This window comes from Mirounga angustirostris, unplaced genomic scaffold (assembly GCF_029215605.1).
Source record: "Mirounga angustirostris isolate CCGP_5_RB_7025 unplaced genomic scaffold, mMirAng1.0.hap1 SCAF_9, whole genome shotgun sequence".
Classification (NCBI taxonomy): Eukaryota; Metazoa; Chordata; class Mammalia; order Carnivora; family Phocidae; genus Mirounga; species Mirounga angustirostris.
This window is the reverse complement of record NW_026991717.1, coordinates 136,102,636-136,129,246: the sequence shown is the minus strand read 5'-3', so window position 1 is coordinate 136,129,246 and position 26,611 is coordinate 136,102,636. Positions and strand designations below refer to the sequence as shown.

Here is a 26,611-nt window from a genome sequence, read left to right as displayed (position 1 = left end):
TTGAGAGAGAGAATGAGATAGAGAGAAAGAGCATGAGAGGAGGGAGGGCCAGAGGGAGAAGCAGACTCCCTGCCGAGCAGGGAGCCCGGTGCGGGACTCGATCCTGGGACTCCAGGATCATGACCTGAGCCGAAGGCAGTCGCTTAACCAACTGAGCCACCCAGGCACCCCAAAAATAAATACTTTCATTTGAAAAAAAAGAAAGAAAATGTAAATAAAATAGAGAATCTGAAAAAGTATAAAGATGTATTAGAAAAGAATACTCAAAAATATGTTATAGTATCATAACACATTAACTTCAGGAAATGCAAGATGTTTCTGATGACTAAAACGACAGGAACACTATTCTTCTTTAAGAACCCCAAAACTATAAAAGCCATCATAAAATGCAAGAAAAGCTGGTTTCTGGACAAAACACAGAGGGGACACAAATTTGAAAGACAATTCTGTGACAAAAGAGATAGAAAATAAAGATACCTAGCAAAATCCCTACATTTTTTCCTTTCCCAAATCTTTAATTTCCACCATTGAGTTGTTATATAATTCTGCAGACCGACAACCCAAAAATTAAAAAATCACACATTCCACAGAAGGCAGTGGTCACAAAATGAGAGTACAGAATGGTAAACCTGTCATGGTTTTAAATAAATAAAGCTAAAAATACATTCTAAGATCTTAGGTTCTGTAGTACATTACACTTTACATATACTATATGTATATAATACATGTCACCAGTAAAAAAAAAAAAAACAAAAAACCTTGAGATTCAAATATTCTACACACAAGAAATATGATCTTCAAAATTAATTCTACTTAAGACATTTAAACAGACTCCAACTGAGCAGATCAAACATAGTTCCCAACAAAGTCCACAGGAGATGGTATAGTACTAGAAAGAGAAGGGAACATGGAACCCACAGTTGAATTAACCCCCAATCTACAACTTAAGCACCCTTAGACCCTGGACAAGTGAGTACTTCAAGCCTCAATTTAACCAACTTTATTTTTATTTATTTATTTATTTGACAGGGGGAGAGAGGGGGGACAGAGAGCACAAGCAGGGGGAACAGCAGAGGGAGAAGCAGACTCCCCGCTTAGCAGGGAGCCCAATGCAGGGCCCTACCCCAGGACCCCGGGATCCCGGGATCATGACCTGAGCTGAAGGCAGATGCTTAACAGACTGAACCACCCAGGCGCCCCTCAAGTTAACCAATTTTAAAGGGAACTAATACCTCGGGCAATGCTGCTGTTTTGTATATCATAAATTGAGAATGTGCAATTATTTAAAAGCTGCTGAATAATCAGAACAATAAACATACAGAACAAAAAAACATGCCTCCCACCCCACCAAAATGGGACATACTAAGAATCCAAATGGCTTTATTCCGGCCAGAAGGCTTTCACCTGGGAGGGGCAAGGTAGGAGACGGGGGTGACTAGGAAATAGGAACTGAATTGGCTCATAAATTTATTCAATTCCAATACCTTATCTTGTAACTTCTCCATCAAAAAGCATGAACTGAGAACAGACTTAAGGTAATACACCACATTCCAAAACCACAGCCAACATTTTTTTTTAGCAGCAAGCAATTCATTACAAAATCTCTAAATCCTGGGCGCCTGGGTGGCTCAGTCGGTTAAGCGACTGCCTTCGGCTCAGGTCATGATCCCAGCGTCCTGGGATCGAGTCCCACATCGGGCTCCCGGCTCAGCGGGGAGCCTGCTTCTCCCTCTGACCCTCTCCTCTCTCATGCTGTTTCTCTCTCGCTCGCTCTCTAATAAATAAATAAAATCTAAAAAAAAAAACAAACAAAATCTCTAAATCCTAAAATCTGAAAACCAAAATAGCTCTGTTAGAAGTTATCTTCCCTAAAGATTACCCAATGCATTGTTTTGCATGGACAACAACAAAAATCTTTAAACCACGTGTGTGTCTGTGTGTCCATCCATCCAGACTGTCCAAAAACCACCCAGAAACGCTGCCACCACTGGAAATAGCAGCTTGGGGCAGCAGTCAGCTGTTTCTGTAAGGTGGCAATTCTCAAGTTTTCAAACTTTTTGGTCACAGACTCCTTTTACAACTCTTAAGCTTTATTGAGGAACCCAAAGATCTTTTGCTTATATGGATTATATCTGCCAATATTTACTGCATTGGAATTATAACTGGGATAAATTTTTAAATGTTTATGTATTTGAGTAACAAGAAATCTATTACATGTTAACATAAATAATTTTTTAAAACTGTTCTCCAAAACAAAAAATTTAGTGACTCTAATCTCACTGTTTTACATTTTTGCAAATCTTTTTAATTATGGCTTTATCAAAGACCGCTGTATTCCTCTATCTGCTTCTGCATTCAATCCCTTTGACAAGTTGTTCTGGTAGACACATATGAAGAAAACCTGGCATCACACCATCCTAACTGGAAGAGTATTTCAATAGCCTTTTCAAATAATTGTGGATATTCTTCTATGATACTACACCAAAACTCCACAAGTGTTTTATTAAAGATTAGTTACAGTATCAAAGCTGAAACCACATCAATAAACCCCTTATACTGCTGCATTAAAATCCATTGGTCTAGGGGCGCTTTGCAGGTGGAGCCTGTGACTCTTGATCTCAGGGTTATGGGTTCGAGCCCCATGTTGGGTGTACAGATTACTTAAAAATAAAATCTTAAAAAAAAAATCCACTGATCAACACTGCACTTCGAATGTACCTTTTACCGATGTATGATTTTTATTACATCAAAATTAAGCTTATCTTCCAAATGTTGACACATTACAAAATGTATTTTTTTTTAAAAATGGTATCATTAATATCACTACCAATCTTATCAGAAACATTTTTTAACTACTAGGAAGCTGTCAAGCTTACAATGACAGAAACAAGCCTTCCAAAATTCTAGTTTTTATCTTCAAATTTATCATTTGGCCACCAATGCTGTCAGCTGTTTTCCTTAAAGAGACAGGCTCACTTCATTTTCAGGAAAATAATGGTCCAAGTGTCAATACCCACGGTTCATCATTTGTTTTTTCAGATAAAAGAGCTCTACGAGAAAAACACTAGTTTAGCTCACAAATCAATCAGACATGTGCTTTTCTCAAAACAACCATGCTACTTTTTAGTATACCACTTTATGTGTACTTCCCACTTTATCATGGCTTATGTAAGACATAAATTCGAGAGTCAGGATTTATTAAAATTAATGTGTTTCACTGTTTCATCAAGAACTTTTTAAACTGTGTGTTATGCTTGTGATGAAGAAATATATGACTACTCGTAAAATATGGTGCCTCTGCCTCAATTTTTCCTAAGGCAAGAACAGCATTCATTATCCACTACTGATTTCACACCATCATGCAAATGTCCACAGAGTAAAAAAGAAATAACATTTCAGCACTATTATGAAATAGTTTGAATTTTATGTACTCCTTAGAGATCCCAGGGGTTCCACAGATCACAATGTGATCTGGTACCCATTACAACCCACCAAGAGGCCCCAGTTCTACCTGCTATGAATGACTTCATGAAACTATTTTTTTTTCTGACAGCCCCAAATATTTGGGAGAAAAGCTACTGTCTCCCCCAAGTCTTGCTAAATATCTCTTCCAGTAACTTTTAACAACATTCTACAAATGTGGTATGAACACTAGGTCACTGATGATGGTTACTCTCCTCAAAATCTTTTCATTACACTTGTGATAGCCAGAACTGAGCTGATGCAAATAATGGATCTGTCCAGCACAGAGTAGGGCAGAAAGCAGAACACAGTTCCCAGAAACGCGTTATACTCTATCAATGCAGTGATTCTCAACAAGGAGAATCTTGCGGAGCACCGGGGTGGCTCAGTCGTTGAGCGTCTGCCTTCGGCTCAGGTCATGGTCCCGGAGTCCTGGGATCGAGCCCCACATGGGGCTCCCCGCTCTGCGGGAAGCCTGCTTCTCCCTCTCCCGCTCCCGCTGCTTGTGTTCCCTCTCTCGCTGTATCTCTGTCAAATAAATAAAATCTTTAAAAAAAAAAACAAGGAGAATCTTGCCAGGTTACATCCGGCAACATCTGGAGACATTTTGTCACTACTGGAGAGATGGGGGGTGGGGCTCCTGAAATCTAGTAGGTAAAGGCCAGGGATGCTGTTAAACACCTTACAACACACAAGCAGCCCCCTTCAAAGAATTATCTGACCCTAAATGTCAACAGTACCTACCAGAGAAACCCTGTATTAATGGATCCTAAAGACTACCACTATTTTTGGAAGCTTGATCACCATGGCTCTTAAATCATACCAGCCTTTCAAAATTATACATATATTACATGAGTTTTAGACAAAATATGAACACTTGTTCACAATGTTGTATGTAATGACTTAAACTTCAATAACCTATTTTGATTTAACCCATTCTGACAGCTCAACTACGGCCTATGCCACAATCCCACCCACCCAAATTTAACAGGACAGCATACTAAAGTGCAAGTGGAAATCAAGCACGATAAGCCTGGGAATCACAATTCAAAACTTCAAAGAAACAAAATGAAAGGCAATTGTGACACCAGAATATGAAAAACAAAAAGAAAGCCAATCAATGAGGAAATAGGCCTATTTAACTAGGCAGTCTGGTCTTTTTGTTGTTGACTTAAAATATAGTATACTTAGGGTTAAAAATGAGAGGGATATAATGAAAAACTGGGCATATTGTTCACAGTTCAAAAAACACACTGGAAAGCCAATTATCCAAAACTCTGTCTCCCATTTTATGTATCTGAACTTCCAAGAAAATTTATGCTCTCAGGTCTTTAAAGAAAATGTACACCTCTCTTCCTCAAAGAAGGCTGGGAAAAAGTAGGTATAAAAGTATTTTTATTTTCTAGACAAAAAGATACAATTATGTTATTTCTAATTAAAACCTCTTAAATTGTTCATTTCCTATCACTGATCAAATTTTAATACTGACACGATTATCACAAAGTTGCTTTTCAAGCACAGCAACAATATGTGAGCTAACACAAAGAAGTCACATGGCATCACTAAAACATTTATTTTAATTGCTGCTGAACTGAAAAATGCCCCAAAAATCAGTGCTTCTAGTGTCTCTACCATTTCATAAAAGGATGAATAAATCAATTAACAGGGATCTTGCAGATTCTAAGATTTTAGGTCTGCATATTTAATTAAGACTAGGAAATATTCTCATTTACAGAAATTTGCTGATAGGTCTCTTAAAAATGACAGAAGTGGGTGAGGAGGAGCATGAAATTTTTCTCAAAAATACTGTGTAAAAAGCAATAGGTATCTTAAAGCCTGTGTCAAAGTTAGAGCCTCACCTGTAAAGAGACACACACACATACACATAGGTAACTGTAATCAGTAGTATTTGCGAAAAAGAAACTGTCTTTACTTAAAAAAAAAAAAAAAAGATAAACCTGAGGTGCTGTATTAGGTGTCTAGAAATCACAAAACCTTTATCTTGCACCTAAGTAAAACTTCCAGTGTCAATAATTACATAGTCCGTTTGGGGCCTTCAAAGAAGAAAATTCGGTCCCCCGTCTCAAAGGAGCGGAGCACTATTACACTAGAATGTTCAAAAAAATGGAAGAAATGCAGTCTCACTATTTAGGCCTCTACACTGCTGGATACACGCAGAAAAAAAAAAAAGCTGTAATCTACTTTCGATCCCAACAATGAGTTCTCAGATTACATCTCATTCTCTGAAACAGACAGAATGGAAAAACTTTCTAAAAACGCTGCAAGAGAAAGAAAGTATAAGACGCAGACCTAGGGAAGAAGGCAAGAACGGACTAGCTTTAAGTCTGTAATCAGGAAAAGTAAAAGTACCCCTGGGGATGGAGGCAGAAGGAAGCAGAATGCATCCGACTATCGTATCAAAACAGAACGGACAGAGCCATACCTAACACAACGCGCTGCGAAGGACACCCTGGCAAGTGTCCCTTTGCTGACGGTGGGAAGCCTGGGGAGGACTGTTCAAGCGGGGAAGCGGGGCTCGACGCTCGAAACTGGGCTTTCAGCTGGTGCTCGTGCAAGCTCAGAGGTGGAAGTGGGTTAAGTCTGCCGCACGATTTGGGCAGCTTGGGACGGGAGGGAGAGAGGGACGCAGCGGAGGTAGACCAGGAAGAGAAGCACCGAAATGAGCCGGGGAAACGCCGAGAGTGAACCCGAACGCCGCGTGCAGACCCCGCAACCGGCGGGGCCTCCCTTCCCCGCCGCCGGGCATTGTTTTTTCTCTTTTCTTTTCTTTTCTTTTTTTTTTTTTTCCCGGACGGGGCGGAGAAACGGGAGCACTAAGGTTCAGGTTCCCCTGGCCGTTCCGGAAGGGGAGGCCCCCGGCCCGACGGCCGCGGAGCCAGGAAGGGGTGGGGGGAAGCGGGAACCGAGCACAAGGGGAAGTGCGGCGGCGAGCGGGTGAGGAAACAGGAAGAGCCCCGTTCCCGCCTGCCTCCCCCACGGGGCGAGGGCCCGGCTCTCGCGCCACCCCCTCCCCCCTCCCCCGACGCCCCCAAGGCCCCGCCGGCGTGCGAGAGAAAACAGAATACAAATCACTTACAACGGCATCGTCTCCTGCGCCGGCACCGCCCAGTCACTTCCCCCCCGCAACCGCCGCCGCTGCCGCCCTGGGCATGATCCACTGAGGCGGGAGGGAGGGGGGGGGCCTGCCTCAGCCCTGGGTCCAACCCCACTCCCGCACCGCTCCCGCCGCTTTAAGCGCTTCTCCTCCTTCCCCTTCGTCCTAACATGGCGCCCGAGCGCTACCACAGCAACGTTCTAGAACTGCTGACGCCGCCACGCACGCCGTGCGCGCGCCTGCGCAAAGGCCGCCCGGCCCGCGCAGCCTCACGGGAGTGGTAGTTCTTGAGGCGGCCGGCGGTCCGGCAATTTCCGCCCCAAAGCCGTCGCGCTTCCGCGGTGGGTGTCAGGTGTCGGCTAGGGAAGGTGCGAGAGGCTCCGGGCGGCTGGCTGTTCCTCGAGCGGGGACGCTCCTGTCGCCGGTGAGCACCACGCGGCACCTCACAATGCGCCGCCGCCCGAGGTTGCGGCGGCCGCACTTCCCCTTGCGCGGCGTCCGTGGCGGCGCTCGGCGGGGACCGAGGCGCCCGTGCGTGCGGGGTGTGCCGCCCGACGCGGGGCTTAGGACGCGGCCGCTCGGGTCGGTGCCTTCGGTGGCCACAAGTTACTCGGCCTCTTGCTGCTGTTCTGCGAAGTGAGAGTAAGACCTGCTCCCTGGGGTCGTGTCGACTGCTCTTTGGGTTGGTTGATGCAGGAGTGCTTAGCACGGGCTGGTTGTTGGGACTCCCCCTCCCCTGTTAGACTGAGGTTCCCCCTCTTGGGCTTCCGGCTGACTTGTCCACCAAAGGGTGTACGCAGGCGCTCAAGAAGTGATGGTTGAATGAATAGATTTGCGGGGCAGCACTGTGATGACAGCGAGTTCTGGAACACGAGCTGATTTTACTAGCAGGTGGTGCCCTGGAACTTCCTGGCAAAGCTGCACTTACGTAGAACGATCGATGGCAGTAACCACTGGGATTTTAGCAAAGACTGTGTTTTGCAGCCCTGATCGATCCCTGGGGCGGGACCTAGGAGTGTACTCCCCACCGCCAGCAAAAGCTGGAGTCTTCGTGCTTGAGCCCGACTCTGATGATTCATTCCTTCCCTCTGTTAATTAGAACGCACTCTAAAGTGTCACACAGAAGGTTTATGGAGGGGCGGGAAGGAAATAAATACGGCAAGGATAAAGTTCTAAATTATTTAAGTAGATTAGATGGACTTGTATAGCTTCAGGAAATTTGGCAAAGGACTTACCTGTTTGCACAGAGCATCTAGTAGGACAAGCGGTCTAGAGCTAAAGGCTCAGTGGGAGAAGCACAGGGCCTAAACCTGCATTGTCCAGGAGGATAGCCGTATGTCATGTGACATTTGAGCACACTTGAAATGAGGCTAGTCCACTTAAGATGTACTGTAAGTGCAAAATACAGATTTCAGAGATGTCAGTAGAAACAAAAGAATGAGATACCCAACTGATGCGTTTGATATTCGTTATATGCTGAAATAGTATTTTGGATATATAAAAAAATTCACTAAACTTAATTTCATCAGTCTCCTTTTAAAATGTGGCCACTAGAAAATTTTAAATTATATGCATGGCCCTCATTTCTGTTGAACAGCCCTGATTGGGAGACAGACGTGTCCTTGATTCTCAGGTCTTCTACTTGTTCCCTTACCCTCTTGTCATCAAGGTGGTTTTGGTTGGGGGCCCAGTGGCAGGCCTGCCCCTAAAAGTTTGAAAATCTGAGATCCAGAGAAATCAATAAAATACATTAAGGCTGTGGTCTTAAAATTTGCTCATAAAGCTAGGCACTGATGATGTATGTTATGAATTAAAGAATGGGAACTTCTTCAGCTCATGGCTGTCCTCTGCCTGGCATCTCAAAAGGCAGTGAAGGATACATGGTCATGAAACCTCTGTGCTTTCAGTCTCCAGGTGCTCCACACCGATTTTGTTTCAGCCTTCTCTAGAATGAGGCAGCTAGATAGCACAATTAACGAATATTTATTTAGTACCTAGAATGTGCTAGATGCCATATTACTTTCTGAAGACAGTTAGAAGGAAGTATACTTGTCGGAATCAAAGTAGACTTCCCAAGGTGACTTTAGAAATGTCCTTATAGGGTGCCTGGGTGGCTCAGTTGGGTGTCTGCCTTCAGCTGAGGTTCTGATCCCAGGGTCCAGGGTCCTGGGATCAAGTCCCGCATCAAGCTCCCTGCTCAGTGGGGAGCGTACTTCTCCCTCTTCTCCCCACTCATGCTCTCTGTTGCTCTCTCTGTCTCAGTCTCTCAAATAGATAAATAAAATCTTTAAAAAAAATAAGGATAGAAATGTCCTGATGTCAAATCTCTATGTTATATACCTGCAGCTAATGTAACACTCTGTGTCAACTACAAATCAATAAAAAAACAAATTGTTTTTTTTTTTTATTTTTAAAGATTTTATGTATTTATTAGAGAGCACAAGCAGGGGGAGCAGCAGAGGGAGAGGGAGAAGCAGGCTCCCCGCTGAACAGGGAGCCTGATGCAGAGCTCGATCCCAGAACCCTGGGATCATGACCTGAGCTGGAGGCAGACACTTAACCAACTGAGCCACCCAGGCGCTCCCCCCCAAAAAAATTTTTAATAAAAAAAGCTTAACAATTAAAATACGCTGACAAAAAAGTTAGGACTTAGTAAGGGGACAGGAGGAGAAGGGCATAACAGGAAACAACTTTTTAAAAAGAAGGAAAGTACAAATAATTTAAAGTTTATTTGGAGACAGGGAGACTTTTGAAGTAACTAGACCACAGATATGTGGTGGAAATGAAACTGCAGAGGAGTGGGAGGCGGACAGTGAGGGGCCTTTGTCCAGCAGAATGTTGTGCACCTGCTAGGCACCATCACTGTGCTAAAGCTGGGAGGTTGCTCTCCACTACGAAAAATAGTCAAGATCCCTGACCCAGTTAGACCTTATGTTCCTGGGAAGTGGGGGGCAAATAATAAACCCATAAACAGACAAGGGAATTAAGAACCATGAATGAAATAAACCAGGTAATAGAATTACGGGGGGAGGTCAACTTTAGGTAAGGTGGCCAAACAAGGCCTCCCTTCGAAGGCCTTCGAGACCTGGAGCCATTGAAAGATTCAGATTTTATCTTTTTTGTGAATGGGGGAACCATCGAAAGTTTGACAGCAGTGATAAGATCACATCTGCGTGTCCGGGAAGATTATAGGGTAGGGAATGAATTTGAGCTGGGAGAGCTTTTGAAGCTGGAAGGTAGGTTAGCTTTTGCTGTGGTTCAGGTAAGAGATGATGACACTTGAAATAAAGAAGAAAGGGACTGATTTCAGAGAGATTTAGGAGATGTAGTTAATCCTGAATGTGAGAGAGGAGGGAGAGGAAGAAGACAAGATTTCAAAGGTTCTAGGGAGGGCGACAGAGTGGAGGGAGCTACCAGTAAATAGGAAACAGAAGGATAACTAACTGGCTGAGGGGATGAGGTCATGAGAGTCATTTGGTATGGGTTCTTTGAAGTGCCTGTGGGACCTTTAGAAATGCCTATCAGGGGCGCCTGGGTGGCTCAGTTGGTTAAGCGACTTGCCTTCGGCTCAGGTCATGATCCTGGAGTCCTGGGATCAAGTCCCGCATCCGGCTCCCTGCTCGGCAGGGAGTCTGCTTCTCCCTCTGACCCTCCTCCCTCTCTTGCTCTCTGTCTCTCATTCTCTCTGTCTCAAATAAATAAATAAAATCTTTTAAAAAAAAGAAAAAAAGAAAGAAATGCCTATCAGGTGATAGAAAATATGTTTCAGGAGCTGAGAAGTCAGCTCCTGAAGATAGAGTTTTGGGGTTTTTTTTTAAGATTTTATTTATTTGTCAGAGAGAGAGCACGAGCACAAGCAGGGGGAGGAGCAGGGAGAGGGAGAAGCAGGCTCCCCACTGAGCAAGGAGCCCAATGGTGGAACTCAATCCCAGGACCCTGGGATCATGACCTGAGCCAAAGGCAGAAGCTTAACTGACTGAGCCACCCAGGTGTCCCTGGAGATAGGGATTTTAAAACTCTGAAAGCGGGCGCCTGGGTGGCTCAGTTGGTTAAGCAACTGCCTTCGGCTCAGGTCATGATCCTGGAGTCCCGGGATCGAGTCCCGCATCGGGCTCCCTGCTCAGGGAGGAGCCTGCTTCTCCCTCTGACCCTCCCCCCTCTCATGTACTCTCTCTCATTCTCGCTCCCTCAAATGAATAAATAAATCTTTAAAAAAAAAAAAAAAAAAAACTCTGAAAGCAAGATTTGTATCTTGAAGTCATGTTTCAGTTCAGCACAGAAGGAAAGGCCCTCCATACGCTCGGTAACTACAATCTAATCCAACCCAAACTTCACGAGTGCGTAATGAGCTAGGTGTCCACGTATCCCCAACGTTTAGCATCCACTTAAGGATATAACTTGAGCCAAGGAAAGTGGAGCATAAGATAAAGCCAGTGACCAGTGAGTGTACTGGTTAAGACAGGATCCCTTTTGTTAGCCTTGCCTTGCTTGTCCTCAGAGCCCAGCCCACTCCCTCCAGCTGCAGCCCCACCCGCGAAGCCCTTGTCCTACTACAGTGCCTGTGTGCTACTGACCGTGGACATGGGGGAAGACATTTCCTACCGGTATCTTAAGGATCATTCAGACTGCATTTTCCACAGAACAAGGTCGTAAGTAGGGGGGAAAATTCCTAAGCTGGTTCTCATAGGTCCACAGTGCATTTAAATTTAAGAAATGGACAGAAATGTTTTTCAGAACAGATCCTTTTCATATATTGGAACTAGCTTAGATTGTGCTTCAGTGTCTTTTAGGAGGTGATAATTGGAGATACTATGTTGCTATAGAGATTTTTATCCCAATAATAAACTACATGATTCATTTGGCGACTAATGATGCATACGTTTTAAAATTTTTTAACCAACATGAGAGACTTAAATATAGAGAACAAACAGGGTTGATGGAGGGGAGGTGGGCGGGGATGCGCTAAATGGATGATGGGGATTAAGGAGGTCACTTGTGGGGCGCCTGGGTGGCTCAGTTGGTTAAGCGACTGCCTTCGGCTCAGGTCATGATCCTGGAGTCCCGGGATCGAGTCCCACATCGGGCTCCTTGCTCAGCAAGGAGTCTGCTTCTCCCTCTGACCCTCCTCCCTCTCATGCTCTCTGTCTCTCATTCTCTCTGTCTCAAATAAATAAATAAAATCTTAAAAAAAAAAAAAAAAAAAGGAGGTCACTTGTGTTGAGCGCTGGGTGTTACGTGTAAGTGATGAATCACTAAATTCTCCTAAAACTAATATTACACTGTATGTTAACTAACTAGAATTTAAATAAAAATTTGGAAAAAAATTTTTTAGCCAAGATTAACCAGATTTATGTGTCCCTCAAGTAAAAACAGTAGCATATGCACTTTCATCTAATGAGTACTGTACCCTTGAGCTATCTTTTCTTTAAATTCTTTTAAATTCCTTTTAGATGTTTATTAGTTTGTTTTAAAGAATGTGTCTACTAGGGTTGCCTGGGTGGCTCAGTCGGTTAAGCGTCTGCCTTCAGCTCAGGTCATGATTTCAGGTTCCTGGGATCAAGACCCACATCGGGCTCTCCACTCAGTGGGGAGTCTGCTCCTCCCTCTGTGTTCTCCCCCCACCTCTCAAATAAGTAAGCAAAATCTTAAAAAAAGAAAAAAAAAAAAAAAGAATGTGTCTACTACAATTTGCATGAAAGAAAGAAGCTCAATAGCATGTTGATGAGAAGTGGCCCAAACCTGTGCCTCCTCTAGTCTCTGCCTTTAGGTCAACAATACAAAGGTCTTCCAGACTGAAGCCAAAACAGCAAGTCAGTCTCCTCAATTCCTTCCTATCTCTTGATACCCATAGGCAAACCGACGTCAACTCCTGTCAATTGCACCTTCACAATCCATCAGAAATCACCCCCTTCTCCATCTCCTCTGCCACCACCCTAGTCTCAGCCACTGTCTTGTTTAGTTTGGGCGGTTGGGGCGGCCTCCGTGCTCTTCTGCTTCTGTTTATGCTTTCCTTCCATTCATCCTCCATACAGCAGCTGGACTTTGAAAACATAACTCAGATTTTATCATGCTCTCACTTAAAACCCAGTTTAATGGCTTCCCAATAAAACCAAACTTGACAGTAGCTTACAAGGCCTGGGTGATCTGGCTCTTGATTTTCCCTCTAACCTCATCTCAAACTCTGCCCCTTTCCTCCCTGTGTTTCAACCCTACTGGCCTCTTTTCCTTAAACATGCTCAGCTCCTAGGGGCACCTGGGTGGCTCAGTTGGTTAAGCGCCTGCCTTCGGCTCAGGTCATGATCCCAGGGTCCTGGGATCGAGCCCCACACTGGGGGGCTGGGGGGAGCTGGGCTGCTTCTCCCTCTCCCCCTGCTCGTGCTCTCTCTCAAATAAATAAAATCTTAAAGAAAAAAACCACGCTCCGCTCCTTGCTGCCTCAGAGCCTCCGTGCTTGTCCCCCTCTGAACTGGTGCAGTAGTCCTTCCCGTGGCTGGCTTGTTCTCAGCCTGTCAAAGCTCAGATGTCACTGCCTCCCAGGTGCCTTTCCAGACCACCTTATGTAAACTACTTGCGTTATAATCCTTATCACATAACCAGAACTTCCTCACTAATTTTTTTTTTTTTTTTACTTATTCTGTCATCCTTACTAAAATCTAAGCTCCATGAAGATAGGAACCCTAACTGTATTGTTCAAACTATTCTGAGCCCAAAGCACAAAACCATGCTTGGCATATATTGGTACTTAAGCATTAACTTGTTTCGGCGCACCTGGGTGGCTCAGTTGGTTAAGCAACTGCCTTCAGCTCAGGTCATGATCCTGGAGTCCCGGGATCGAGTCCCGTATCAGGCTCCCCGCTCAGCGGGGAGTCTGCTTCTCCCTCTGAACCTCTCTCCTCTCGTGTTCTCTCTCTCATTCTCTCTCTCTCAGATAAATAAAATCTTAAAAAAAAAAAAAAAGAATTAAGTTGTTTCTGATTCTTTAAAGGCAACTTAGATTTGCCCAGTATTTCCGTTCAGTTATTTTTTTTCCATTCAGTTATTTTCAGTTCTGTAATTAATCTGGGTAAAACAAAAACGGTTGGTAATTATCTTAGCATGAACTGCCATAACAAAATACCACAGAATAATTGGTGGCTTAAACAATAGAAATGTAGGGGCGCCTGGGTGGTTCAGTTGTTAAGCGTCTGCCTTCGGCTCAGGTCATGATCCCAGGGTCCTGGGATCGAGCCCCCGCATCGGGCTCCCTGCTCCGCGGGAAGCCTGCTTCTCCCTCTCCCACTCCCCCTGCTTGTGTTCCCTCTCTCGCTGTGTCTCTCTCTGTCAAATAAATAAATAAAATCTTAAAAAAAAAAAATAGAAATGTATTTCTCACAGTTCTGGAGGCTGGGAAGTCCAAGATTAAGCATGACCGGCTTCTGGTGAGGACACTCGTCCTGGCTTGTAGATGGCGACTTTCTCACTGGGTTCCCATGGTGGGGAGAGGGAGTGAGGGAGAGGTGATGGGAGGGAAGGAAAGGTGAGGAACAGAGAGGGAGAACAGCTCTCTGGTGTCTTTTAAGGAGACTAATCCTACTGGAGCATGGCCCCCACCCTTAGGACTCCACTTAACCTTAATTACTTCCTTAGAGGCCCCATCTCCAGATACAGTCACATGGAGGGGGTTAGTACTTCAACATACGAATTTTGGGACCTTTAAACATTCAGTCCATAACAATGATCATCTCAGGTTGCTAACTCCTAGAAAATAATGATGCATATTCAGTGATACTAGTTATTTAGTGCTAGTAACAATGTGCCACAAATTTCAAACTATTTAAAACACATTTCAAAAAACAAAAAAACGCATTATTTAACAGTTTCTGGGGCGTCAGGAATTTGGACACGGTTTAGCTGGGTCCTCCAATTCAGGGCCTCTAGCAAAGCTACATTCATGGTGGCCTGGGGGAAGAGGGAGTCTCATCTGAGGGCTCGACTATGGAAGGACTTAACTTCCACACACATTTGTTGGCAAGATTCAGGTCTTCAGAGCTTTTGCATTGAAGGTATCAGTGTCTTGCTGGCTGGTTGCCAAGGGCCCTCTCAGTTCTTAGCCATGTGGGTCTCTCCAACAGAGCAGCTGGCTTCATCAAAGTATTTAAGCACAGAAGGCAAAAGATTCTGCTAGCGTGACCTCATACAGTCTTAGGTAACCTAAGATTTGCCGAATTCCATTGGATAGAAGCCAATCACAGAGTTCCACCCACACTGAAAAGGCATGAATACCATCAGGCAGAGATCACTGGGAGCCATTGCAGAGTCTGCCTTCCTTCTCAACCAAACTGACTTTGTATCTAACACCTAATACTGTGTCATACCCTAAAATACTCTAAGTAAAGAATCTGAATGGCATTTTGATTAATTTCCATTTTTTAACATAAAAGACTAATTTTTCTTAATGGGAATTCAAATGGTATTTTTCTTTCCCAAAGTGGATCTCAGGAACTCTCTGGCTATGAACAGGTCCACATTTTAAGGAGTTGTTTTGTTTTTAGTTTAGGGTACATGGTGTATTTCATTTTTTTAAGGTAGAATAGCAGTTCCTTTTTAAAAGATTATTAAAGTACAATTAAACAGTAACGTGTTCAAGCATGAAGGCCTTTGTGCTTACCCTCCCCCCCCATAATACTGCCTATTGAGCTGTATGGATTTTTATCCTCTGCACACCCTCATGTAACTAGTACTTGAATCAAGACAGAGAACATGTTCAGTATCCCAGCACACTCCCTCCCAGTGAATAAGCATCTGTCATTACCACCACCACTGCCACGTAACCCCTATTTTGACCTCTGTCACTATAGACCGGTTATATCGGTTTTTCAGCTTCATACACATGGAATCATACACTATTCACCCTTGTATGTAAAAACTTCTTTCACTCAACACTATATGAGACTTTGTTGTGGGAGTGACAGTTCATTTTTTTTCATTGCTGTGTACTATTCTCTACTATCACTGTATCTTTCTCCTACTGTAAATATCACAGTATATCTTTCTCCTATTGATGGACATTTGGGTTTTTTCCCAGTTCGGGGCTTTTATGAGTAATATTGCTCTGAATATTCTTGTACATGCCTTTTTGTAGACTTAAGCACTCATCCCTCTTGGGCATAGACCCAAGAGTGGAATTGCTGGATCATGTGTATACCCATACTTAGCTTTAGTAAGTACTCCCAAAGGTTATCACAGGAATAGTACCAATCTGTAGTCCCACCAGTAATACATGTGTGTTCCAGTTGCTCCACATCCTCCCCAGCACTTGATGTAAACAGTCCCATGTAATTTGCGCCATCTGGCAGCATTGTGCTGGAATCCCCCTGCAGTTTTCATTTGCATTTCTCTGATGATCACTGCCTTTGAACACTTGTTAATATGCTAATTGGTCATTTGGGTATCCTCTTTTATGAAGTGGTTTCTCACGTCTTCGTCCTATTTTTAAATTGGATTGTCAGAAAATTTAAAAATTGGGACTGTCAGTCTTACTGACTTGGAGGAATTTTTAACATATTCTGAGTACAGGTCCTCTGTCATTTATCTACTGTATATCTGTGCATATCTATGTATATCCATTGTAAGTAAATACCTTCCCAATTCTGAAGCTTGGCTTTTACTCTTTTTTAAAAATATTTATCTAAGTAATCTCTATACCCAGCATGGGGCTCAAACTCATGACCCCAAGATCAAGAGTCACACATTGTTTGGACTGAGCCAGCCAGGTGTCAGGTCTTTGGTCAGGACTAGGTCAGGACTTTGTCTTCCACCCTATATGAGATGGCAAGGCCTTGGAGAGCTTTGAGGGGATCTGACATCTGTTTGAAAAAAAGAGATCCCCCTGCTGATATGATAAGCGCCATCGCAGAAGGAGCAGCCCAGGGACAGGTGACAGCCGCAATCCAGGTGGAAGATGGTGGTGTCTTGGGCCAGGACAGAGAATGTGTCAAGGGGAGTCATGGAGGTAAAAACTCACCGCCCACCCAAAAGCCTAGGCAAGTGCACCTTGTCAGGAAGAACCAGAACACAGGACAGGTATGTTGGGGCGGGAGGAGGGGGTCGGGGAAGACAGAGCAAGCTAGCGGAAGCCAACGCCTTGTCGTGGTTTTGCGTTCCCCAAGCACTTGTGATCATCCGGCTACTCAAAGTAGATAACCTGCTTCTAGGACGAGAATGTGCTGGTGAAATGGGTGCAAGTAACCTCCCGCTCAACAATCCTGTGTCTCATTGTAAGTCCAATCAGTACTCTGTCTTCTCTCCTGGTCTCCTAGGAGGTTAGTTAAGACAAGTCAGCATCTCAGGGTCCTGCCTGACCGAAGACATGGCTGAGGTCGCTCTTCTTAACTTGCATGGCAGAGGGCTGGACTCTACATGAATTCGCCAAAATCAGTGCCACTTAGTAAAGCCTCTTAGTGACCCTCAGAGTTACTCAAGTATCCCATCACAGCCTATGGAAATGTGTATTATGGACTTTGTCAAAGGACTGGAGATCTGAATTAGTTATATAAAATAAATAACAAAATTTCAGCTAAATAGCTTTCATTCACTAATATTTATACATCTCTACAGTGTGCTATGTACCTTCTTCATCTCTAGAGATACAGAAAAAAACAAAATCCCCACCCCTCTGGTGCTTCCATTTTAGTGGGGGGAAAGATACAATAAACTCATAGGCTTATAAAATGATGTCAGTGCAAGCAGAGAAAAGGAACAGAGTGGAATGTCATCAAGAGGATGGTCTGAGGAGGCCCCTTTGAGGACATATTTGATCCAAGCCAAGGATGAAGTGAGAATGAGCCACAGGGATACATGTGGGCCGAAGATTCCAGGCAAAGGCCCCAAAGCAGACTGCGCTTGGCAATGAAGAGCGAAGTGAGGGGGCAGGGAGGTCATTTGGGGTCAGACTATATCGGGCCTCGTAGGCTAGGTCAGGACTTTGCCTTCCACCCTACATGAAAGGGCAAGGCCTTGGAGGGCTTTGAGGGGATCTGACATCTGTTTGAAAAAGATCCCCCTGCTGATATGTTAAGAGCAGTGACAGGAAGGAGCAGCCCAGGGACAGGTGACAGCCTCGATCCACGTGGGAGATGGTGGTGTCTTGGGCCAGGACAGTAGTGTCTGAGGGGTGAGAAGCAAGCAGACAAGTTGGGCCCATATGATGCACTGGAGAACTGAGTGTGGATAAGGAAAAAAAGAGTCAAAGGTGACACCAGGTTTGGGGCCTGAACAACTGGAAGGATGGATTTGCCAATCCCTTAGATGGGGGCATGGGGGAACAGCAGTGGAGGGGAGGGGCGAGTGTGCTTAGGAATGGGATTGGCCATGCTTTAGACATTCAGGTGGAGGGAAAAGAGGATTTCAAAGAGCAAATGATAAAATGCTCAGAGAGGTCAAGTAAAATTTCACAGTTGGATTTGAAGGTCACTGGTAACCTTGATCTAAAGAGGAACAGGATATTGGGGCCATGGCTGGAGGAGAATGCAGAGGGCTAGGAAGGTTTTTGCATTTTAATCCATTTTTGTCTTGTTTCGTTTGGAAGTGTAGGAGCTAATTCATTAAGTTGGAAGCAAAGGGTGATGATCCAGAACAGAAGGAGAAATCAGGCTGTGAGAGAGAAGAGACAGTTCTAGGAGCAGCATCTGATGATGTGAGACCGGCTGGCATCCAGGGCACAAGTCAGGAGTTGGTCTCAGATGGAAGCACGGAAGGGAAACAGAGCTAGTTTGCAGGAGGAGGATAGAATGGCTCTTTTGATTGCATGGGTTTTCTCAGTGAGCTAAGAAGCAAGTTCATGAAATGTAACCAACGTGAAGGCATGAAAGGTAACTATTATAAAGGCTAATGACTTCAAGCTTGAAGATGTGTTCTCTTTATTTACGTGTTTTTGATTAAAATGTAAGGGTCAAGAGTAGTGCAGGGAAGCAAAAGAAAAAATAGGTAAATTGGATGTCATCAAAATTAAGAGCTTTTTTGCATTCAGGGGCACCCATCAAGAGAGTGAAAAGACAAGCCATGGAATAGGGAAAAATATTTGCAAATCATATATCTGAAAAGGGTCTTACATGCAGAATATATTAAAAACTCTTACAGTTCAGTAGCAAAAACACAAAGAGAGCAAAGGACTTGAATGTACATTTCTCCAAAGAAGATATACAAATGGCCAGCAAGCATATGAAAACATGCTTAGTCACAGTGTGACACCACTTCAGACCCATTAGCATCTCTCTCTCTCTCTCTCTCTCTCTCACACACACACACACATTAACAAGCATTTGTAAGGATGCAGAGAAATTGGAATCCTCATGCATTGCTGGTGGGAGTGGAAAATGATGCAGCTACTGCGGAGAGGTTTGGCAGTTCCTCAGCAAGTTAAACATAGAACTACTGAGTGACAGCAATTCCGCTCCTGGGTATCCGCCGCCCAAAATTGACACCAGCTGTTCAAACAAGAACCTGTACACAAATGTTCATAGCAGCATTATTCACAGTATCTAAAAGGTGGAAACGACCCAAATGGTCCATCAGCGAATGAATGGTTAAACAGCACGTGGTGAGATATTATTCAGCCACAAAAAGGAATGAAGCCCTGATAACACGCTACGGCATGAACCTTAAAAACATGCTAGTGAAAGAAGACACAAAAGGCCACATATTGTGTGATTCTGTTTATGTAAATATCCAGAAGAGACAAATCCGTAGAGACAGGAAGCAGATTGGTGGTTGCCAGGAGCTGGGTTGAAGGGATAGTATGGGGGACAGGATTTCCATCTGGGTGATGGGAAGGTTCTAAAACTAGGTAGTGGTGATGAGTATCCCGCACTGTGTGAACCAGACTAATGCCATCTTGGGCAAAGGCTGACTGCTGACAGGCGGACAGCTCTGTGACCTGAAGCCTTCTCAAGCTCAGTCCTTCCCTCACATTCTTTCCTTTTGTTTAACCACACCCTTACGTGTACCTTTAGGGCATAAGGTCCTTGATGTGCCCTGGAATTAGGACCTATTCTTTCTGTTATTGTTGTTTTAAAGGGGGAGGGGGCGAAGAGAGAGGGAGAGAATCTCAAGCAGGCTGCACACCCAGCGGAGCTCGATCTCACAACCCTGAGATCATGACCTGAGCCGCAATCAAAGAGTCAGATGCTCAACTGACTGAGCCACCCAGCTGCCTCAACACACACCTTATTCTCCCATTGGGTGGATTCCCAGCCCCTAGAGCAATAAAAGCAGCTCTTAAGGGTGGGGGGTGGGGTTTCGGGGATCTACTCGTCTTGGGGCTACCCTGAGACACACTTCTGTTCATAAGTCTCCTTAATAAACCATTTCTTGTCAAGCTGGATTTGTCAGCCTTTTTCTCTGGTCTTCCTGCCGCCTCAGCCTTCGGAGGTCGTTTTGCATTTAACTCCCTTTCATGGAACAAACACAGGGAATGCCCTTATTGTCACTGACTTTTACACTTTAAGATGGTCACAATGGTAAATGTTATGTTGTACGTATTTTACCATAATAATAAAAAAAAACAGTGCAGTTATATTCAGATTACATTATTTAAAGAGATGGAATAGATTTTAATATATTTTTCACTCAGGGTAATTTCTCATTCAGTGTAATTCTAGAAATGATGGGATTTTTCAAGCTAGGAAAGACCATAGAGATTGATGGCTTACGCCTATATTGTAAAGTTTGTTGAAAATATTCAACTTTTAGTTATCCCAAATATTTAGGATCATTCATTTTGTTACGGGATTTTTTTCTACCAAAAGTTTTACAATTCCCTCTCTGACTCATCGCTTAAGGTACTGACCCTGAACTCAAAACTTAACTTAGTGGAAGCCAATGACATCTGACTCAGTGTGAGTCAACAAAGCATAAACCATTTTCCTTTCTTTCTGATCCCATTGGCACATGGCAATAGCAGACTGTGTAAAGTCATTAGCCTACGTGTTCAAATCATATATAGTCTGATTTTCTTCATGCTATAAATTACTGTAAATCCAAGTGCACAGAACACTTTGACTAAGAATGAAACATTAAATCAATATCTGTCCCATGAACCATAGTTTATGGCACAGATACTTTATCAATTTACCTTTCAAATAAAGTTCTTTAATGAAGTCACTCATTGCCATCAGCTTTTTATAATGACTCTACCTAATAAAGTATTTGCAAAAAAAAATTACAAAGTATTAAGAAAAAATAACAAAGTATTTGCCTGTGGGGAAGACAAAGAATTTCCCCAAAACTGGAAAAACTTTTTTTTCAAGCAAATTTTCAAATTACACTGTTAACCTCATCTCTATCTCTGTAAAGGTATATCACACACGATCTTGAAAGTTTCACTGCATTTCAGGATTGTTCTTGAAGAGATACTCTGCCTATAATTGAAAGAAAGGAAAAAAAGACAAGTCAATTTAGAAGACACTACTACTAATGTTAATAATTCAAAAATAAAAGTACATAAATCTTTACTTTTTTTTTTTTTTTAAGATTTTTATTTATTTACAGGCACCTGGGTGGTTCAGTTGGTTAAGTGTCTGCCTTGGGCTCAGGTCATGATCCCAGGGTCCTGGGATCGAGCCCCGCATCGGGCTCCCTGCTCCTCTCTCTCTGTCAAATAAATAAATAAAATAAAATAAAATAATAAAAGTACATAAATCTTTACTTTTTTTTTTTAAGATTTTATTTATTTGACAGAGAGAGAGAGACAGCGAGAAAGGGAACACAAGCAGGGGGAGTGGGAGAGGGAGAAGCAGGCTTCCTGCGGAGCAGGGAGCCCGATGCGGGGGCTCGATCCCAGGACCCTGGGATCATGACCTGAGCCGAAGGCAGACGCTTAACAACTGAACCACCCAGGCGCCCCCATAAATCTTTACTTTCAAATGAGTAAGAAAATCTTACTATAAACTGTGAAGGTCTTAGAGGCTATTTCCCAAATAACCAGACACACAGTTTCTCTATCTCAACTAGCTTTCTGTTTAGATTCAGGCATCTTTTATTTTCAAATTGATATTTTAAAAAAATCTCTTACCAGAAAATCAACGGGATCATCCGGTCTGACCTTACAACACTCATTCAGCCCCTCCATCAGTGTTGGCATAACGTGGGTCATTAAATAGTTTCTCAGGGGAATAGACTGGGCCTCTAGTAATTCTCTTTCTTCTCTTTTCACTTCCTCTAGTCGTTTATTCTACAAATAGAACATTTGGGGGTTGGGGTAAACAGACAGAAAGGGGAGAACACTTTCACCCGATTCACTGCAGAGTGCATTAGAACCAGATACCGCTGTACGTGGTCACCACGTTATGATAAAGATGGCATTGCAAACAGCAGACAAAAGATGTAAATGGTGTTATAACAACTGTTTAGTAATCTAGAAAATATTAAACTGGATCCCAAACTCACTTCTTAAATCAAGATAACTTTTAGCTGTCCAGAGGAAGAAAGTAAGAGTGGGAGGATGAGAAGGAAGGAACAAAGGAAAGAATCACAGAAGTGCTAATAGAAAGTCTAGAAGGTATTCATTCATCTGGTGGCCGCGTGTTATTCCTTGCTGAGCATATGGGCCCTCCTCTCTTGGGAATAGTAATTTCCAGATTTCCTTTGAGAAGTCTCCCTTCTTAGCCTGGTGGTTTAGGTGGGACTTAAGCCCATCAGTCCAGCCCACCTCCCGGCTCTGGATGTTAGTAAAGGATAAGCACTTTTATCAGGTAGAACCTAAGGATGATGCCAATGTGGAGGGCAGAGCAGAGATAGGGACCCCAGGTCCTTGGTAACACCATCTGAGCCACTATATCAAGCCTTGCCTGAAGCCAGCCCTACCCCCCTGAACTTTGATGTGAATCCATAAGTTTTCTTTATTTCTAAGCCATTTGGAGTTTGCTTTTCTGTCACTTGCAAGATAAAGAGTCCTAACCGGTATTATTTGTTCGAAAAAAGTCTTTCCCAGCAAGACAGCAAACCCAGAAATCAACATGGGAAACGGATTGATGGATTTGACTACATACCACCATAAAACTTCTTTATGTCCAGAAGAGACACCATTAAGTGCTGCCAAAAGATAACTGATGAGTTTGAGAAAAACTATTTGCAACAGATTATTAAAAAGCTAGGCTATCACGAGATGCACACAGTTTGCCAGGCACTGACCAAATATCTATGCACATACTGACTCATCACCCCCGTCCCATCGCTCTCCCCCGTCGCTGTATGAAGCAGGTACTATCATCATCCTCCTTTTACAGATGGAGAAACGGAGGCACAGAGCCACAAACTTACAAGGAGAAGGAGCAAGACTTGGTCGCCAGCAACACAGCTTGGGAAACCCTTGTCTCCTGAGGCCATTCCTGTTTCTATGACTACACTACCTTATCAGGAGCTGTTCTTGCAAAATACTAAGAAAAGGACACACCGCCCAAACACAAGCAGAGAAAACGTGCAACCTAAGAAACATAGGAAGAGCTGTTACATGCCTGACCGGAGAGATGAACATTAAAGCAGTGGGTTGGGGTTTTGTTTATCAGGTTGATATTTTGTGAGCAAAACTGAGAAAGCAGGGTTAGAGGAAGTGAAGGGAAAGCCACTGGTAGACAAGCTGTGAGCTGCTTCACCCTTGCTAGAAGGTAGTTTCGAAATATGTATCAAAAATTAAACCACCTGGGGCGCCTGGGTGGCTCAGTCAGTTGAGCGACTGCCTTCGGCTCAGGTCATGATCCTAGAGTCCCGGGATCGAGTCCCGCATCGGGCTCCCTGCTCAGCAGGGAGTCTGCTTCTCCCTCTGACCCTCCTCCCTCTTGTGCTCTCTCTCATTCTCTCTCGCAAATAAATAAAATCTTTAAAAAAAAAAAATTAAACCACCTGTAGTCTGATCTAACAAAATTCAGGAATTCGTGCTAAGGAGATAACCAGGCACCCAAAGATGTGTGCATAAGGACACCCTTCCTTTGTCTCCCCCTTCCTTCCACAAATACTTGTTGACTGTCTATTACATGCCAAGCGCTGCTCTTGGCATTGGAAGTATGGTAGTGAACTACATAGACAAAAATCCTTGTCCTCCTGTGATTTAAATTCTGCACAGAGAAAAGACAATAAACAAGATAAATATATAAAATAAATAGTCCATGAGAATAAGTGCAAAAAGAGGGAAATTGAGAAATATAAAAGGGGATAGGACAGGTGGTGGGGAGCAGCAGGGGTTGACATTTTTTTTTTAATTTTTTTTAAAGATTTTATATATTTATTTGAGAAAGAATGAGAGAGAACACAGAGGGAGAGAGCACAAAGCGAGAGGGAGAAGCAGACTCGCCACCGAGCAGGGAGCCCAACGCTGGACTCGATCCCAGGACTCCGAGATCATGACCCGAGCCAAAGGCGGACGCCTAACCAACTGAGCCACCCAGGCGCCCCATGGGGTTGACATTTTAAATATGGTGTGCAGGAAAGGCTTCCTTGGAAAGATGACTTTTTAGGAAAGACTCAAAGCAGACGAGGAAGTTAGTTGCGCAGATGGTGGGTTGTTGAAATGCATCAAGCCAGAACCTTGAGGGCCCCCATCATGAGTTTGGACTTTGGTCTCACAGTGATGCAAGCCTGTGAAGCGTTTCAACAGGGAATTGCTCTCATGGATCCGGATGTTAGGAGGACGGCCAGCGGCAGCATGGGAACAAGCTGGAAAGGGACAGGTGCACCGTGGGGAGACCAGTGAGGAGGCACCGTAACTCTGGCGAGAAACTCCGACCCTGACCAGAAGTGAGGAGCTGTGGGTGGATCTGAGTATGATTTTCGGAAGCAGAATAGGTAAGACTCCATGATTTGGGGGATTGAGAGGGTGAAGGAGGCCAACCACCCAGGTGAGATGGATAAATGGAGGAAAATCAGAGGAAATCCCAAGGTTGGCATGTGGCACCAGGGGACCCAGTTACAGGGATCTGGATTATCAATACTCCTGGCAACAGCTAGTTACTGTTATCGTGATTATTTATCCCAAGCAAAAGACCAAGGGCACCTTTTAGGAAATGGTCATATGACAAAACAAAGAAACAAAAAACGTGCATGGGTATTTCCATGACATTTCTCTTCAAGCAGGATGGGAAATGCAGCTGTCCTAAATGGCTTGACCCCCCACCACGAACCCATCCACACTCTCACTCACCCACTCCTCCCAGCGAGCGATCTTCTCGGCCAACTCCACGGCTTCCTTGGCTTCCCGTTCTGCTTCGTCCATTGCCTCCTTGGCCAGCCGCTCCTCCACAGCCCTCCGCTCCTCTTCTGCCTTTTCTTCATCCGTTAAACCATAATTTCGAGGCTCCCCGATCTCTTTGATGAGCTGTTTGATGGCAAGTCTATTCTGAGAGTCTTCAAGTTTTCCTACATCTTTAAATACCAGGAGAGAGGAAGGAGATCAGCACATACATACATTCTGCAACATACTCTGAGATCACATTCCGGAAAATTCTTTGTTCCCATAAATGTGCCATGGTACGTTATGGAAATGACCGCACTGGTGTTCCAGTGGCCAGCACGGTTCAGGATTTCTTGGCTCGCTGGCAAATATCAGCGCCGTGGCTGGGAGTCCCAGGACTGGAAGACTGGGTCTCAGTCTTTGAGCTCTGACAGCGCTGATTTTGAGTTGGGGTGGGGGGGCGGAAGGACCTCCTCAAAAAAAAAAAAAAAAAAGAGTTATCCATCCCTGAAAGCATCCAAGCAGAGAAAGATGCTTCTATGGGGGTTTCCACAGAAGGAAGTTCGCACTTTGAAAACCAGATAGGATTTCCTCCATTTCTTTTTTTCTGTATCTTAGACTCAGTGATCCTGGGATACATTTCCAATTCATAAGAAAAACAAACCATTTCAGTTAGCCTACTTGAATCGGGAAAAGTCCAAATTCCAGAATATCTGACTAATGTTAACATCAAGACCAAGGGGTGCCTGGGTGGCTCAGTCGTTAAGCATCTGCCTTTGGCTCAGGTCATGATCTCAGGGTCCTGGGATCGGGCCCCGCATCGGGCTCCCTGCTCAGCGGGAAGCCTGCTTCTCCCTCTCCCACTCCCCCTGCTCGTGTTCCTTCTCTTGCTGTGTCTCTGTGTCAAATAAAATCTTTAAAAAAAAAAAAAAAAAATCAAGACCAAAAACAAAACAAAACAAAAACCCACAGCAGCTTCTTGGTAAATAATGGGTTTCTCCACAAAGTCACTCAACACTAAATTCTACACCACTCCCTTGGAAGGTGCCCCCATGGAAGGGTGTGCAGTGGGCGATTTTGGTTCTCAGCACCTCAGACCTTCCTAGGGGTAAGGCTCCTCTCACCCCGCCCCAGGCACAAGCATGGCCATGCCCGCTCCCTATGTTCCTACAGTATGACCTTGACCCAGACTAGAGGCACCTCTAGCTTCTGCATGGGAAAAGGGGAAGAACTGGGTCAATGTATCACTTGGTGGGAGGAAGCCAGCCCCCAAAAAGCAAACAAAACCAAAATAATACAAAACTCATATATTCCACTTGTTGCCTGTGCCCTGACATTTAAATGTATTTCTCCCAATTTCTCTAACAGAGTAATTACAACTTGATGTGCTTGAAAGTGCTCTGAAACGCTTTTGAAGAGGCTCACGTTTGGAGACAGTGCTGCCCAAACCAATACTTTGGCCCTGACCCTGGGACAGGGGAATTGCTGACTGGGGGTGGGAACCTGCCCAAACCATGACTTTGGATTTGCCCTTCTAGGGATGTGTTATTAGGGTGGAAAGTCTAGCTCTAGGCTTGGCTCCCAGGGTAGAAACTCCTGGGTTGTGGGGCGGCCCCAGTTCACCATGTGGGTGATGGAGGAGAAATGATGGTCCAAAGAGCTGGAAAGAAAGAGACTCCAAGAGAGAAGAGGAGTCCGAAGGTGCAGAGAGAAAATGTAGGTGCCAGCCCCATTCCTGATCCTTCTGAGGCTGGTCTGCATTCCTGACCTTGACCGCTCTCCCACACCCATCCCTAAGATCCATTTCTCCCCTCCCTTTTACGTCATCTCCTGCT

General features: G+C 44.2%; 2 protein-coding genes and 1 long non-coding RNA gene across 10 annotated transcripts in view; 1 reads left to right on the top strand and 2 right to left on the bottom strand.

Annotated features, from left to right (window-relative positions):
- The window catches only part of PAPOLA (poly(A) polymerase alpha), a 58,717-nt gene extending 51,928 nt beyond the window's left edge, over positions 1 to 6,789 (bottom strand). For 4 of the 7 annotated variants that reach the window (XM_045901490.3, XM_045901491.3, XM_045901493.3 and 1 more), the window contains exon 1: positions 6,560 to 6,788. In XM_045901490.3, the coding sequence (XP_045757446.1) occupies positions 6,560 to 6,567 (8 nt within the window). In that variant the 5' untranslated portion in view covers positions 6,568 to 6,788. Of the gene's footprint in view, positions 1 to 5,905; positions 6,084 to 6,559 lie in introns of all 7 variants that reach the window. The other 3 variants (XM_045901492.3, XM_045901494.3, XM_064571541.1) reach the window with 2 other exon arrangements.
- A 99-nt stretch (positions 6,790 to 6,888) lies between these two features.
- Positions 6,889 to 26,611, top strand: part of LOC135361644 (uncharacterized) — a 38,087-nt gene continuing 18,364 nt past the window's right edge. The window contains exons 1-2 of one of the 2 annotated variants that reach the window (XR_010405308.1): positions 6,889 to 7,219; positions 22,840 to 24,391. This is a non-coding gene — a long non-coding RNA (uncharacterized LOC135361644). Of the gene's footprint in view, positions 7,260 to 22,839; positions 24,392 to 26,611 lie in introns of both variants that reach the window. The other variant, XR_010405309.1, reaches the window with a different exon arrangement.
- The window catches only part of AK7 (adenylate kinase 7), a 69,465-nt gene continuing 61,986 nt past the window's right edge, over positions 19,133 to 26,611 (bottom strand). Inside the window, exons 16-18 of the mRNA XM_064571543.1 lie at positions 24,747 to 24,967; positions 21,627 to 21,785; positions 19,133 to 20,973 (exon numbers count right to left, since the gene is read on the bottom strand). Coding sequence (XP_064427613.1) covers positions 20,935 to 20,973; positions 21,627 to 21,785; positions 24,747 to 24,967 — 419 coding nt within the window. The 3' untranslated portion in view covers positions 19,133 to 20,934. The remainder of the gene's footprint in view (positions 20,974 to 21,626; positions 21,786 to 24,746; positions 24,968 to 26,611) is intronic.